The sequence below is a fragment of the Mustela erminea genome, chromosome 4 (genome assembly GCF_009829155.1).
Source record: "Mustela erminea isolate mMusErm1 chromosome 4, mMusErm1.Pri, whole genome shotgun sequence".
Taxonomy (NCBI): domain Eukaryota; kingdom Metazoa; phylum Chordata; class Mammalia; order Carnivora; family Mustelidae; genus Mustela; species Mustela erminea.
The window spans coordinates 75,979,733-75,997,124 of record NC_045617.1 but is presented as its reverse complement, the minus strand read 5'-3'; the positions used below and the strand labels follow the sequence as shown (position 1 = coordinate 75,997,124).

At 36.7% G+C, this 17,392-nt stretch overlaps 1 protein-coding gene across 4 annotated transcripts in view; it reads left to right on the top strand.

Moving 5' to 3' along the window:
• The window catches only part of NKAIN2 (sodium/potassium transporting ATPase interacting 2), a 998,970-nt gene that overhangs the window by 821,322 nt on the left and 160,256 nt on the right, over positions 1-17,392 (top strand). For all 4 annotated transcript variants that reach the window (XM_032339650.1, XM_032339651.1, XM_032339653.1 and 1 more), the window contains one exon: positions 1,162-1,362. In XM_032339650.1, the coding sequence (XP_032195541.1) occupies positions 1,162-1,362 (201 nt within the window). The remainder of the gene's footprint in view (positions 1-1,161; positions 1,363-17,392) is intronic.

The window sequence follows — 17,392 nt, the reverse complement described above, 5'->3', positions numbered from 1 at the left end:
ATCCGGCCTGAGTCAGAAACTAGTCTGCTCTACCTCCCAGGTTGCAAGAGGTGCTTTGAAGCCTTTGTCAATAGGCTGGAAAGAAAGAGGATTAACTTGCTCCGTCCCTGGAGATCATGTGACTCATACCATAGTTCGCTCCAGAGGAATCATCCTTCCAATCTACAAATCCCCTGACCACTTCAGCTGAACTTTTCCAGGCATTCTGTGTGAGTGAGTGTTCAAGTGAGTGTTCACATTCTGTGTGAGCGAGTGAGTGAGGTCACAAAACCTGATTTAAGATATTTTCTATGCAGGATCTTCTTATGCAGATCCTTCTTAGGATCTCATTTTGGAGTAAGAATAGTTGGTATTTATTACCTTGTAGCACTATCACTGAGAGTGAAATAATTTTATTTTCTACCACTGACCCTCTCTGTAAGGACTCATCTTCCTTGGACTTACTGTGTAACAGAATGTGTTTGCCATTTTCCTTTCAGTCATTCTCTTCCTGGAAGACAACATGTATCTGCCTGTTTGTGTATGTAATTATAAACTCTCTAAGTACAGAAATTTACCTCCTATTCCATTATGGCTACACATTACCTAACATGCTGAACTTCAATGAAAGGGTTGTTGACTTATTATCTCTACTCTGTAAGAATTTGCTAATATTTCCTAAGAAACATTTTGACCAAATAATGATATGTTTTATTAGATAAAGTTCGTACAAATTTTAGTTTTAGCCACATTATATTAAATTTTGCCAAATTGAAGTGCAACTTTAATATTTAAATGTATAAAAGGTAAATATTCTGAGGTTGGAAAACGTAGCTGATTTAAAATATGATGAACTTCACATTTTAAAATAGTTTAAATCACTCCTTTTGTAATATTTGTAAGTCCCCAAGAGTAAGAACTCTTCAATGTTACAATTAATGTCAGTCATTGATAATTTTACCAGTAAATATTTTTATTTATGTTGTAGTCAAGCAAGCCTCATAAATGGAATCTATAGACACATAACTTTCACTTGGGATGTTTCCTTTCTGTCCATAAAATGGGGTAAGGGGAGGGGGGAAAAAACACATTTCCAATTGGAAAACACCAAGTCAGTCCCTTAAAATAAGCTGACTAACATTTGTAAAGTAATTCTCATCCTTATAAATTGCCTTCTTGCAGGAAACAGACCTTATCCTGACTTTTAATATTTCAATGCACCGATCTTGGTGGATGGAGAATGGACCAGGATGTACGGTAACATCAGTGACACCTGCACCAGACTGGGCCCCAGAAGACCATCGCTACATCACGGTCTCAGGGTGTTTTCTGGAGTACCAGTACATAGAAGTGGCTCATAGTTCCCTCCAGATTGTTCTCGCAGTAAGTGTTGACCATCAGCCACTTCTTCTAGTGCTTTTAGAATTGTTTTATCTCCATGCAGATTTAGTGCACACAAATGGAATCTGTGGATAAAGTGTGGCTATTTGATTTTTTCTAATTAATGCCCCTTTCTATAGACATTTATCAGGTTAAACCAGGGCATAGTAAAAAGTCATCAATCGGTAAATTAGTAAATAGGCTATGGCATCTTCAGCATTTTATGTAAGAAATTCAATCAGTCAGGGTTTGATCATTTGGCTTTTGGTAAATAAGATTTTTCCAAAGATTCCTGCAGAAAGATCAGAGAGTCTTCACAACTAACATGATGTAAAATTTATATGATTTCAATAGATATTTTTTCCCCTAGTGCTTCTTTCTGTCTGTGTTGCTAACCCTGGGAATTCTCCTCTCTGTTTGCTAATATTCTTCTTCCTAGAATTTTCTGAAGTACAACTCATCACCTTCTATCATTTCCCCCCTTTTTCAAAACAATTCAGTTTTTCATAAATTCTGCTTCTAGGACTGTCATGCCTCCATTTATATTGTATTAAACTGAAAAAGAAACGCCCCAGCAGGGGGCAGTAAGAGTTATAAAGGATTCCTCCATATTTGTATACAGTATTTCTAGAGCATATTTGTATAATATATGTCTATTATATAAAACATATTATTTTTGGGGTGACAGGGTGGCTCAGTCAGTTAAGTATCCCACTCTTGATTTCAACTCAGGTCATGATCTTGGGGTCATGGGATCGAGCACCACATAAGGCTCCCGGCTAAGCAAGGAGTCTGCTGGGTATTCTCTCTCTCCCTCTTTCTCTGCCCCTCCCCTGACTCATGAGCTCTCTCTCCCTCTCTAATAAATAAATCTTCAAAAAAAAAAAACCATATTATTTTATGTTGTATCACTGTGACAATGTGAAACAAATATATCCTTTTCTTAAGAAAGACTTTTACTAAGCCTAAATGCATAATTTTATAGGGCTTATAAAGGCAATTTTTTTATTATACATGTTTCCAATTATTTCTTACATAGCCTATATGTACAGATCTTTCTTAGACTTCATGTAGATCTAAAACTGCTGTACATAGCCTTAAAATTGTTGATGACAAATAATGCAAATAGAATCTGCTTTTTTTTTTTAAGACTTTATTTATTTATTTGGCAGAGACAGCAAGAGAGGGAACACAAGCAAGGGGAGTGGGAGAAGGAGAAGCAGGCTTTCAACAGAGCAAGAAGACAGATGCAGGGCTCAATCCCAGGACCCTGAGATCACAACCTGAACCAAATGCAGACACTTAATGACTGAGCTACCCAGGCACCTCTAGAATCTGCTTTTTGAGTCTTTCTTCAGTTAGTTATTTTGAGAATGATGTTAACTCAACAATTTTTAAATAACAAGACATAAAATGTTCTGGATAGAAGAGCCTCAAATTAGTTCACATAAAATTCTTCTGGAATTAATAAAACCATATGAATGTATATGTATTAGATTATATATATATATCAATATATATTGATTAGATTTTTAAAATAAATATATAGATACACACACACATGCATACACATACACACACTTAAACTATAGTAGGCTGAGTATTCTGTGCTAGTAAACATTACCAAATCATTGTGACTAAAACCATAAATGTTAATTCTTACTGATCAGTAGAAGGTTCTGCCAATCACCGCCACTAAAAAAACAAGGTTGGTGGAGAAGCCACCATCTCAGTCATCATGGGTTGCCATGCCAGAGAGCATAGATAGATCTGGAGTATCTACACTGGCACAGAAATGTTTCTCTTTGGGAAGCGAAGCTCATTGTTCACAGTTTATTGTCTAGAACTGGCCACACAGTCCTACCCAACTGCAAAATGGCCAAGGAGAAGGGAGAATATGAATTTGGGGAAATCATCGTAAATTATTTCCAGAATATTTGAATTATGTTTTGGCTAAAGCATTGAGTGATCTCCCTTGAGTATGTGCAACCTGAGACACTTCTTAATAAATACACCCTTCTACAATACTCTGAAACTCTAAAACTGTTCATTTTAATTATCTTGAAATAAAAATAAGTTAGATTTGATGGGATGGGGAAAGTCATTTCATTATTTAAAATCCATTTAGATGAAGTATTCATTCTTATAAAGGAAAAATAAAACATTTCTGGTATTTGGGAAGAGATAATGTGTTAGAGAGGGGTTTTAGATAAAACATCCTCTCTGGAAGTGCCTTTATTACTGGACTCACACATTTTGGAAGATTTCCGTTCATGCCTCAAGGATGCTGTAAGGATATAGCTTATGTGCCTGGATAGTTATGTGTCACTGATTTAAAGAGTTGAATTAATGTGTGTATATATAAACTATATTCATAGATTTATTATACCTACATAAAATTTTAGCACACAGGTATTTGCTAAAAAACAAAACAAAACAAAACAAAACAAAAAAAACACAGTGGACATGAGACTGACATACTGCCCTAAGTAAAATCATCTGTAAAAGTGGCTGGAGTGAAAAGAAATGGAAGGAATGTCCCTAAAAGCAGATGTGACTGATAATTCAAGTGACTGGCTCTCACTGCTGTCTACATTGCCCCTATGTGAGTAAGAAATAGCTTGAACAAACCATCACAGGATGTGGTATCTTTACATCTCCCCTTTCCACCTGTTCTTCCACCCAGCATTTTTCTTTGGAGATGCCGGCTGTGGATCGTCTGAGAATCAGTTAGCAACAGTGTACCAAGCCAGTTACTTGGAGAATTTTCAAATCCCTTTCTGTCTTTAGGCTTGCTGTTGTCTAGCCAGCCTCAGGCTGAAAGCATCTGCTGTACAGAAAACCTAGTATATCTTAACTAAGGTTTTCGAAGGGAAACCAAAATGGGACTTACCATGAGCAATTTGCTCTGCCTACTAATTGGAAGCCTTCCAACTAGATCTTCCTATAGGCATTCTGATCGCTTCTGCTGTCGTGATTAAGAGATGAAATGGTGTCTTGGATTTCTGCTCCTTCCCTTTTCATGTTACCCAAATAACTGCCCCCAGACAATCCAACATTCCATTCAGCTGGGTTCAGTGAATACTTCCTGAGTGCTTGTTCCCTGCTGACATCCTGAAAAACAAATGACAGGATCCTTGACCTTGACAATGTCACAATCAAAAATGGGATGAGGTTCATTAGGATTCAAACCAGTTGCAAATATGTGCATTTGGGGGATGTGGTAGACAGAGAATACAGTTTGTGCAGTTTGTGGCATACCGTAGTCTTCTTAACTCCACCCCGTGTTCTGGAAAGTCAGCTAACCCCCTGCTTCTCCTTGCTCCCACCAATCTTTGAAGCTGCCCTCTCTTCCAGGATGTCTGGCTTAGATCTGCTTTCCCAAACTGCTGCTCTCCTAGCTACTGCTCTTCCAAATTTCTCTAGCTCATTTCCTCCAACTTCATTCAGCCTTTCTTTCACAGATTCCTGACCCCTGGCAATCCTGTTGCCCTGTTGTTCAGCTTTCTGCCAATCAACTCCTAGCTGATTTGGAAATTAGTATTCACAAAGCCCACATTTGCATCGTACATACATAAGATATCTTCCATCTACAGCCAAAGGAAGATGAATATAATATCCCCATAATTGGGAAGAGGGGCTATTAATCACACAGCCTCCAGCCGAGCAGTGAGGACTGCCAGAACACGGTGCTGATGAGCCAGGTGTGAGACTTCTAGCCTTCTCCTTCAGCAGCATTTTCTTCTAGTTAGTATCAGATATCACATTCATAAGGAGTACAAGTGTGCATAGCTTTAATAAAACCAAAAGAAAAAAAAAGAAAGAAAGAAAGAAAGAAAAAAACACTTACAAAATAGATCCAATAAATACGTACGGGAAGAGCCAAGGTGCAGATCAACTACAGAGATGGTGGTGGTCGCATTCCGAAAGAATTAAGCCGATTTCTTCAAACAACCTGTGATTGCAACTGCCTGGTTTACAAAATGTGTTCACAGGAATTAAATCTTTTGATTTGTGTAACAATCCTGTGAGGGCTACAAAACAGGTTACATGCCTTTCCCAAGACGTTTTAGCTAGCAAATAGGGAGGGTGGTCACGCTGACCGAAGTTTTCCTCTCGTACCAAGGACAGGAAGTAGACGGCAGCCTGTATGCCAGCAGCTGCTGGTTGGAAATGGATTCCCGAGACCCCCAAATTCAGAGTTCTTCAGTGGCAAAGAATGCCGTGGTTGATTAGCTGTGTCTGCCATGGGTGAGGGGAATGGAGGTGAATGTGCCTCCTGATTGTTAGGCACACATTATACCTCACTTCCTGTGACCAACACAATGAACATGGAGGATGTTTTACAAGCAAATGTAAATAAATGAAGCTTTAAGGAAAAACATTTATAGCAGTATTGATGTAACTTTATATTTTAAAATATATGTTACAGTTTCAAATAATACATTGGGGGTGGGGGTGGAAAAAAAAAAAAACAGAAGCAAATGCTTAATTCTTCTTTTTTCTGGTTACCTCCAGAGGACCAATAACTCTAAATTTAAGCTAAACTGCTGCAACCCAAATTGCTGGGTTTTGCTTTCCTTTATTTCCTTTACTTCCAACACACTTCTAGGTTCACGGCAGATTGGCGATTGGTATTTTTAGGATACCAGCAGAAGGTACTAGTAAAAATGTTAATAAACTTACTATCTTCCGCAACTATTAAAATTGGTTTAGAAACCATAGGCAAATTAGCAGGAACATCATAAATGACTAGAAAAAGTCTAATACCTGGTGCACTGATCATTGCTAAAAACAGGATCACTGTCCAGTTCACCCTTCAGTCTCATTATTTATTCCCTATTCGGAAAACTTTGGGTTTTTTTTAGAGTGCATAAAATAATAGAAATCATTGTTTGACAGATTGTGGTAAAAAAAGTTTCAAAGAGAAAACATGTGCCTTCACATGGATGGAGCTACAGATGTTTCCAATGATTCCCAGTTAATGATACATATTTTCAGTTTGACTTGTTAAGAGTTATCTAGGAATACCATTGGTGAGAAATTTTCAAGACTTTTCGAAAGCCTTTATCCAAGTTAATTTGGGATTGTGCTGAGAATGGCAGGAATACTTCTTTGGGTGTTGCTGACACGCATGGTGCCCAGATGAAAATGAGTTGCCTTATTGCTCACACTGCACTTTGATGCCTTCTTTAATCTGGAAGGACATATTGGAAAACAAAGATTTGGTGCAAAGATTTGGTTCCTGATTTTAATACAGCTTACGATATTGCTATTAAAGTGGTAAATAGTAAACCTGAGTTGTGAACTTGGGTCGTTTTGAAGGGATGCATGTTTGTTTACTTGTTTTTGCAACATATTTATTTTATTTTATTTTTTTATTACTATGTTCAATTAGCCAGTATAGTTATTTTCTGATGTAGTGTTCAGTGATTCATTAGTTGCATATAACACCCAGTGCTCAACACCACGTATGCTGTCCTTAATACCCATCACCCTGTAATCCCATCCACCCATCTCCCTCCCTTCTGTAATCCTCAGTTTGGTTCCCAGAGTCCAGACTCTCTCAGTTCATCTCCCTCTCTGATTTCTTCCCATTCAGTTTTCCCTCCCTTCTCCTGTGATCCTCCACACTATTCCTTATGTTCCACATATGAGTGAAACTATATGATAAGTTTCTTTCTCTGCTTGACTTATTTCACTTAGCATAATCCCCTCCAGGTCCATCCATATCCATGTCAATGGTAGGTATTCATCCTTTCTGATGGCTAATATTCCATTGTATATATGGACCACATCCTCTTTATCCATTCGTCTGTTGAAGGGCATCTTGGCTTCTTCCACAGTTTGGCTATCGTGGACATTGCTGCTATGAACATGAGGGTGCATATGCCCCTTCTTTTCGCTATGTCTGTATCTTTGTGGTAAATACCTAGTAGTGCAATTGCTGAGTTGTAGGGTAGTTCTATTTTTAACATTTTGAGGAACCTCCATACTGTTCTCCAGAGTAGTTGTACCAGCTTGCATTCCCACCAACACTGTAAAAGGGTTCCCCTTTCTCCACATCCTCACCACTACTTGTTTTCTGCCTTGTTGATTTTTGCCATTCTAATTGATGTAAGGTGGTATCTCATTGTGACTTTGATTTGTATTTCCCTGACGGCTAGTGATGAACATTTTTCCATGTGTCTATTAACCATTTATATGTCTTCTTTGGAGAAGTGTCTGTTCATGTCTTCTGCCCATTTCTTGACAGAATTATTTGTTTTTTGGGTGTTGAGTCTGACAAGTTCTTTATAGATCAACTTGGATACCAGCGTGTTATCTGTAGTGTCATATATCTTTGCAAATATCTTCTCCCATTCCTTGTCTTGCCTCTTAGTTTTCTTGACTGTTTCCTTTGCTGTGCAGAAGGTTTTGATCTTGATGAAGTCCCAAAAGTTCATTTTTGCTTTTGTTTACCTTGCCTTTATAGACATGAGTTGAAAGAAGTCATTGCGGCCGATGTCAAAGAGGTTATTGCCTATGTTCTCCTCTAGGATTTTGATGTATTCTTATCTCACATTTAGGGATATATGTTTTTAAATGAAAGAAGGTGAATTTCAAATCACAGTGGTATCAAATTTCATTGTTTGGATTTCAAAGACTAATATGTCTCTTTAAAAAAAAATGTAAAAGATAATATTTATAATATGCCAAAATAAATAGCCCTATTTAAATAGCAACTATTTAAAGTAATAATGAGAAGGTGTCTGACTGGCTCAGTCAGTAGAGCATGGGACTCTCGATCTCAGGGTCATGAGTTCGAGCCCCATGTTGGGTATAGAAATTACTTTAAAAAAATAAAATGCAAGAAGAATCAATGAAACAAGATGGAATTGGGAGGGAGACAAACCATAAGTGACTCTTAATCTCACAAAACAAACTGAGGGTTGCTGGGGGGAGGGAGGTTGGGAGAAGGGGGTGGGATTATGGACATTGGGGAGGGTATGTGCTTTGGTGAGTGCTGTGAAGTGTATAAACCTGGTGATTCACAGACCTGTACCCCTGGGGATAAAAATATATGTTTATAAAAAATAAAAAATTTAAAATTTAAAAACAAAAAACAAAACAAAAAAAACTAAAAAAAAAAAAAGAATAGGGCTATTAATGTAATCTAGCTAATGCCTAATTCCAACTGAAGCTACCCTAACAGATTAAATTCACAGGAAATATTAACATTTCAAAAAAAATAAAATAAAATGCATTTAGAAAAAATTTTTTTAAACTAACAATGAAAAATATCAAGCATCAATTTCAAATGTACACAGTTTTCAAATGAATTCTTAAAAATTCTTCCAGGATGTATGGGAGTGGAAAAGCTTAAAGACATTTAAGCATTAAATTACTCTAAAACAGTGGTTTTTAATGCTGGCTGAGAATAGAAATTACTTATTCACTTGTTTAAAGGATTACTATGAACATGACCTACTTCTGGAAATTCTGTATCCTTAAGACTTGAGGTAGGACCTAGATGGGTGTCATTTTGAAAATTTTCACCAGAAATATCAGTGGCTTTCCTTTCTTTTCACTACTAATCTCTCTACTATCCTGAATTGCTCAGAAACACATAACATTTGGTAAACAAACAAACACGATTCTATAATACCAAAATGGTACCACAGCTCCAGTTGCTCCATCAGCTCCAGGAAGTGACTTGAAAGGCATTTCCCTTCCAAGTCCTGCAGGGTCTAGCCTGTGATCAAGTACTGAATCTGTGAACCTACACTGTGTCTGCCATATATCTGCACCAAAGAGTGAGTTAGTGTAGAGCCCAAACTGAAAACTGAGTCTTCTGATTCCTCGTCTAACATCCATGACTCTACAACAGTTTTCTTCTTAAGATAGAATTACTTCCTGCCAGGACAGAATATGGACAGAATATAGAAATGGACAGAATAACAAGCCCTTTGTTTCTTTCCTAGCTCCCACGATGGTCAACAGCTTTGCTGCTTGGCTTCGAATGTTACACACACTGCTCCAACTTTAGTTCTCCTGGATATTAGGAGACATAGACCTACTTGTCAAAAGGTGGTAACCCATGAAATGAAATAAATATGATTTGTCCTACTGTAACATCAGAATATTTTATACAAATACCCACAAAAATATGGGAAGAAGAACCAAATCACAGTTGTGAACAAGGGATTTTTCCGATGACAAAGTTACTGAAGTAGGAGAATGGAAGCAATAAATAGATCAGGAAAGGACATTTCATGACACAATTGAGGGCTACAAAACATGTAAACAGTATTTCACAAATTAATTTTAGAACCCAAACTGGGTTTATTCCTAAATAGTAAAAAGTATCAAAATGTACTGATGCAGGGTGATGATAAAGGGTACCTGTTTAACTTTCTAATCTACTCTCAATTCCTCTAGACAGTAATAAAGCCATTACAACACTGTCACTCAGAGTATAGCACCCACATGTCTTATCCACAACTGTCAATCAATTTTGGTAAAAAAATAAACCCTGAGTAATCAGTTATCATGGTCTTTTGTATTTTGCTTTATTTCTGAAAGGTGCTGTTAGTAAATTGGAGAATAGTTCTGTGAGTCAGTGAACAAGCAGAGTGTAAGAACTTGAATAGCCTCTAAAGTCAGATTAAGTCTAAGACTTTTTTGCTTTTAATATTCTTTGATATTCCCTACATGCACAGTAAGAAATATAAAGTAAAATATTCAGTGTGGGAATAACAATCCTTAACTCTTATACCCAGCTGTATAATAAACTATTTTGTAATTATGAACTAAATGAGATAATTCTTAAGAAATTGCCTGAAAACAATGAAGATTGTGTTATTTATCCTCTCCTTAGCACAGTATCTTCCACTGCTTATTGAGAATATTATTTTTTCAGACAAAGTCACAGTGATGGGCAAAAATGAACTAAATCTAAGTTTACTCACTCCCCAGATACAACTGTGATTCTTAAAGTCAGTGTGATACTGTTTAGTGTACCAACACACTAACCTACGCAGGGGCAAGCTTTATCCCATATCAACCATTATCATCAGTGTGCAATAACTGCTTTTCTATGTAATGTTTGAAGCACTTTCTTACCCTTGAAGCATAATATCACTTGATCTATGAGAATGCTTAGACACACCATGGAATAAAAATAACAGTTTATTTAAGATGGTAGTAAGGATTATAAACTGCAACAAGTTACCAAGAATTAGGTTTTCTTTAATAATACAAGATTTAAGTTTAATTGTCTGAAATTGTGCAGTGAATCATGTACAATCCCATTTCTTATATTTAATCTTACAATTATAAACTTAGCTCAGAATAAATCATAAGGTATATTAAATCAGAAGTTATTTCAGAAAAATAAGTATATGTAAATATACTAAAATAGAGAAATTTTTAAAACATGACAAGCTATTGGCCTTGAACAACGGGTTACCTTCTGCCTTTGTAATATATAATATCATTATCTTTTAGGATGTCTTTCCAGTCATGATCATTTATTATGATAAAAAGTTTTTAAGAAATAAGTCTTTGATGGCTATTTCCTTTTCACTGGAACTTTTAAACACAGTGGTGAAATAATAATAATGGAACGTGTAAGTGCTTTCAAATAATAGCAAGGCATTCTCAAAGGAAGGATGTAAAGATGATTGATAATGACAGCTATAATATGAGGTATGATTTATTGTTTAGCATGTTATACTTGAGTGAAAAAGAATAAAACTATGGGCAGACACACTTAAGCTAAATAGTGTTTACATAGTAGAAAAAGAGCCATCTGTAATGTTCCTCCTGCACCTTTTGTGTTTACCAATCCTATAAATAGGAGTTTAAACGCTACTATTCTCAACCCACACATTCTTCTAAACAACTGGAAATATGATTTCTGGTCTTCACTCTCCTCTTGCCTCTTCCTGTCCTCATGGCATCATGGTTGCTTTTGTCCAGGCTCTGTCATTTGTTCCTCTCTGACCTTTGTTGTGATTCTCAATCCATTGGTAAATTCCCTGAGTCAAGACCACAACTTTTTTTTTTTCAGAATAACAAAAAAATATTTTACAAAAACATAAGATTTACAGAAGTTTCCAGACAAGCCATACAAAATGGCTCTTTCTTGAAGGAAGGATTCTATACTTGATGGCAAAGTCACAGTGTTATTAGTGAAGGCTGTGATGTTTGTTTAGTGTTCCCATTTTGCTTCAATCAAGCTTGTCCATCTGTATTGTCTAAATAAAGTTAGACTTGGTTATAGAGAATAGTCTAAAGAACTGGTTAGCTGCTTTTAACCAATGCAATTAGATCACCATAAAAAGAGGGAAAGGTTAGGGTTAGACCATGACTTTTTACACATATGCCTATCATTTTTAATTTCCTCTTAACTTCATTCATAATATTGTATGTTATTTTACCTAAAAAGGTAGCTATCTGTCACATGATGATTTTGGTTAATGCTAATTACAAATATGGCTGCAACGCCAAGGACTAAATTAGAAAGTGTCATGACTCCAAGGATATTTTGATTTTCTTTATCTCTTCTTTTATTCCGAAATGTCCACCTTGCTCTCCTCTCCTTATTGATTCTTAGTCTCTCCGTCTCTTAAGTTTAATCAGTTTCTTATCAGCAACTTTATAAATACAAATTGTTTCTTTTACCCCAACTATGCAGTGTCTTCCAGTGATTTATCTTCATTTTTCCTACCCATTTTCCATAACTGTATTGATTTCTTTCTTCACTCCAGAATTAAGGGCAGATTCTCTCTCTTTTTTCTAATTTCCAAATTTTACAAATGATATTTGTTGTAATTTTATACCATTCTCTTAGTTACATATCATGTTTAGGTTGATTTAGTCCTAATCTACTGTATCAATTACAATGAAAATCAATTTTAAGTAAAATTATACTGTGAGATACAAAAAAATTTCCATGTCAGTGACTCAACAGTTGTTCTGATATTCAGTTCCAGCAATGTGCTTAGTTCACAAATTTGGGAACGTCTGTGTTGCTTACAAATTAGGCTCGAAACAAGTTGTCAAAGGAGGCTGAATACTAAAAAGATGGTAAAGGAGTGGCCAAAACGTAATGAGAAAATGTGCTTAGCCACTCCTCTGTTGTCCTTTCATTGTGAGTCTGAGGTCTGCATTAGAATGCCTTAGCCACGTGGTGCACTTTTTTATTTTTTTGGTTCAAACTTGGTCTTCAAAGCTTTAAGAGATGCTGTGGTACTTAATCTGGGACTGAGTGAGAGGAACCTCAGAATCATATCAATGAAAATGTAATTTTGTGCTTCGTCATTGTCCCTATAGCGTATAAAACAATTTCACGTGTTAGTTACCATGTTGTGTCAAGAACTCTGTGAGGTAATCAGGGTTAACTGGTGAGCACCCCACCAGTGTGGCTGGAAAAATTATCTGAACATTGAACTGACAAACTAAAAAATTACTGAGAGCTCTATTTCAATGTATCTGCGTGAACATTTACTTGAGAGGAATCTTCACGTTTCTTTTCTTTCTGGGATCCCTTACGGAATCTTCATCCCTTTAAGCCCCATATGCTGACAGTTGTTAATCTCTAGAGAAGGACTCTGATTCTCCCAACAAAGGCGGTTTGCTGCTCGGCTTGGCTTCGCTGAGACCCAGTCAGAGGCTCTGATGACAGATAGTCTGCTTGTCAGCTTTGCTTCATGAATCCAAAGAAAATGGAACTTATCAGAAGCTGAGCCTCGAGCACAACCTGTGCCTCTTTTGGAGGCCTTTTCATGCTAGGATTGGCGGCGGTCTCCGTCTTTCATCATTTGGTTCACTGACAGAAAGAGAAGGGAGCTGGTGCCCTATTAGGTACCACTCTGCAGACTGCTATATTGCAAAATAAACAAACAATATATTTTTAGGGCACCACCTGCAGCAAGCAGCTGTACCAAACAGAGCAGAACCACGAAGGATGTGATTTGTTCCATTTAACATGAAGCCTTGAGGTTTAGAAGAGAGGGAGGAGAAGGTTCTATGTATACAACCCACACATCCTGCAATTTCAACTGAAGCTGATTTTTTTTCTTTTTTAGATTGGAATTGAAGTATCATTATATCTCTCCTCCTTTCCCACCCCGCAACCTCTGGTTGAAAACAATTCTATTATTGGGGTTATAACTGTTAACTGAGAAAATCATTTTTCTCTGCCAGTAAACTTCCTCTTCCATTCAAGGGCAATTTTCTCTCAACCAACCTATACTTAAATGCCAACATCTGCTATATCTAAGCTGTATATAAATGGTGTCTGGCATTTACATGATGCCAATGACATGATTAGAGAAGCTCATACACTTGGCTTACACTGAATTTTCTTCTTATCTTATAGCTTTCATCTATTTCAGTCCTCCTTCAGGATCTGTCTGCCTCTCTAAATGTGCCATGCAAGTCCAAAATACTCTGAAAGCTGAACTTTTAGCTCTTTTTCTAACCGACAATCAACTCTTGCATTAACTCCTACCTTTCCGGGCATTAAAGCTGCATAACGCATCATGATAAAATGCCACCATATCTGCATTGTCTGAGAACCCAGAATTTTGAGGCTGATGCAAGGGGTATTTTAAGTACTTGCTTTTTCCCTAGATTTAAAAATCTCCTCATTCTCTTAATGGCTATTGATCCTGACCTCACAAACCAAAGTCACCATTTCATTTTGAGTTCTTCTAGGTGAGCTGGGATAAATATAATTAAATTATGGATGACTCTGGAAGCAATCCAGGTAGTTACAAATTGAGGTCATTTTAAGTACAAAGAGGGACAGTTACCTTTGATATTGGATTGGCCACCAACGACCATATACTGTTTAGCTTTTTCTTGACAATGGACACATTTTAAAAAGAGAAACTGGTCTGAATATCTAAGAGGTGAACTTGAATGTCATCCTTAACTTCTCTATCACTAACTGGATTCTTAGTCTGAAGGAGAAAAGTCTATTGACCATCTTTTTGTGGCTCATTAACACTCTTTGGTGGGGCTTATAGATATTGCTCTGAGATTCAGAGAGGTGAGATGAAGGAATTTCAAATCTGCGGTGATGCATGCCTCTAGCTAATAGAGGAAATCACATCCTGTGAGCCACGAAACTAAGTTTCCTCTATTATTTTCACCTGCATCATTAAGATGATGATTTTTTAAAATATTGGGCACAAAATAAATTCCTGCCAAAGTGGTATCCAACAGTGTTGTATGTGAGAACTGCTTCCCTCTTTTTCACCTTTCTAACATATTAAAGGACGTTTTCTGAAAAAAAGCCCAGACCGGGTTTTGCTAAATTATGTCTGCTTCTGAATCCTCGTCCATCAATCAAGTTTCTACTTTATGACTTATGGAGCAGTGCTTTTCACTGCATGTTGAGGAAACTGGAAGAGCGAAGGGAGGTATCTGTAGTTCCAAAGAACAAAAGAGCACCTATAGTTGGAATATCTTTATGCTCTGCAAAAGGAAGAGTTGGTTTGATTGAGCTTTAATTATAGTATAGTTTATACTATAGTATTTTCTGTAGTATAGTAATTATAGGAGACCAAAAATTCCTCAGAGTTCTCCGGGGAATATTAAGAGAGAGAGCGAGGTAATAAAAGAGACAAAAAGTCTTTGACCAGCTTTAGTGAGTGTGGAATGAGGGAGAGAACAGAGTGAGGTAGGTGTAATTAGGTATTGAATAAGGCTAAAAAAAATAAGGCTAAAATTTGGGTTGCAAAACGGAGGAATCACCATTTCAGACACTGAAACTGTGTACAAAGGGTACAGGGACAAACATTAGGCATCTTCCCTAAGCTTATTTCCTCATCCACAATAGGTATAACTCATTGGGTTTATAATTATGATTATGATAATCATTGGTTTAGGTGGTAAAAAAAAAAAAACCACATAACCTGAAATCTGCCCTATTAACATATTCTTAATTGTACAATATTGTTAACTATATGTACATGGCTGTATAGCAGATCTCTAGAACTTTTTACCTGGCTTCTCTGAAACTCTGTACCTACTCGGTAGCAACTCCCAGTATCCACCTTCCTTCAGTGCCTGGCAACATGATTCTACTTTCTGCTTCCTCAAGTTTGACTATTTTAGATACCTCATATATCTGAAATCCTGTAGTATATGTTTTTCTGTGGCTGGGTTTAATTCACTTGGCATAATGTCCTTAAAGCTTATCCATGTTGTCACATATGACAGGATTGTCTTCTTTTTTAAGGTTGAATAATATTCCACTGTATTATATGCCATATTTTCTTTTCTTTTTTTTTTTTAAGATTTTATTTATTTATTTGACAGACAGAGATCACAAGTAGGCAAAGAGGCAGGCAGAGAATGAGGAGGAAGCAGGCTCCCTGCCGCACAGAGAGCCCGATGCGGGGCCGGATCCCAGGAACCTGAGATCATGACCTGAGCCGAAGGCAGAGGCTTTAACCCACTGAGCCACCCAGGCACCGCTATACCATATTTTCTTTATCTGTACTTTAGCCAACAGATATTTAGGTGATTTCTAGCTCTTAGCTGTCATGAATATACAACTCCAAATATTTCTTTGAGATTCTATTTTAAATTATTTCGGATAAGTACCCAGAATGGGGATTTCTGGATCATATGGTAGTTGTATTTTTAATTTCTGGAGGAACTTTCATTCTGCTTTTCTGTGGCTGCACATGTTGCATTTCAATAACTGCACGCAAGCATTTCTATTCTATGTATCTGCATCCTTGCCAACTCATGTCTTTTTTTTATAATAGCCATTTTGGCAGTTGTGAGGTAATATCTCATTTGAGTTGATTTACATTTCCCTAATGAGAGTGACATTGATAATATTTTTAAAAAATATATCTTTTAGACTTTGTATGTCTTCTTAAAAATATATCTGCTCAGGTGTGCCTGGGTTGCTCAGTGGGTTAAGGCCTCTGCCTTCGGCTCAGGTCATGGTCCCGGGGTCCTGGGATCAAGCCCCACATTGAGCTCTCTGTTCAGTGGGGAGCCTGCTTCCCCCTCTCTTTCTCGGCCTGCCTCTCTGCCTACTTGTGACCTCTCTCTCTCTGTCAAATAAATGAATGAAATCTTCAAAAAAATATATCTGCTCAAACCTTTTACCTGTTTTTAAAATTTAGGTTATTTTTGTTGTTGTTGTTTTGTTTTTTTTACCACTGAGTTTAAGTGTTCCTTACATATTCCAGATAGTAGAAGCTTGTCAGATACATGGTTTGCAAATATTATCTCCCATTCTATAAGATGTCTTTTTACTCTGTTGATTATTCCCTTGCTGTACAGAGCCTTTTATTTTATATAGTCCCACGTGTGTATTTTTGTCTTTGTTGCCTGTGCTTTCAGTACCATTTCTAAGACCATTGTTATATTTTCCCTGTGTTTTCTTCTGAGAGTTCTGTGGTTTCAAAATTACATTTTTAATTTTCAAAATTTTAACCTATTTTGGGTTGATTTTTGTGTGGTATAAGGGTCAAGTTTTATTCTTTTGGACATCCAGGTTTTCCCAAAATCTACTTGTTGAAGAAAGTGTCTTTTCCCATTGTGTATTCTTGACAGTCTAATTGAAGATCAGTTGACTATATATGCATGCGTTTATTTCTGGGCTCTCTGTTCTGTTCCATTGGTCTATGTCTAGTGGTTTATGCCAGTACCATACTGTTTTGAAGACTGTAACAGTGCAATATATTTTGGAGTCAGAAAGTGTGAGCTCTCCAACTTTGTTCTTCTTTCTCAAGATTTCTCTCACTATTTAGGATTTTTTTGTGGTTCCATAAACTCTTAAAACTGCTTTTTTTCTATTTCTGCCGAAAACACTATTGGGAATTGCATAGAGATTGCATTACTCAGTGGCCCTTATTTTCCCCAGACTTAGAATTATTTTCTTAATTTTCTTCTCAGATAATTTGTTGTTAGTGTACAGAAATACCAATAATTTTTGTATATTTTTGTATATTTTTTATTTTGTGTCTTATACTTTTGCTGAATTCATTTATTAGTTATAACAGTTTTTTTGTGG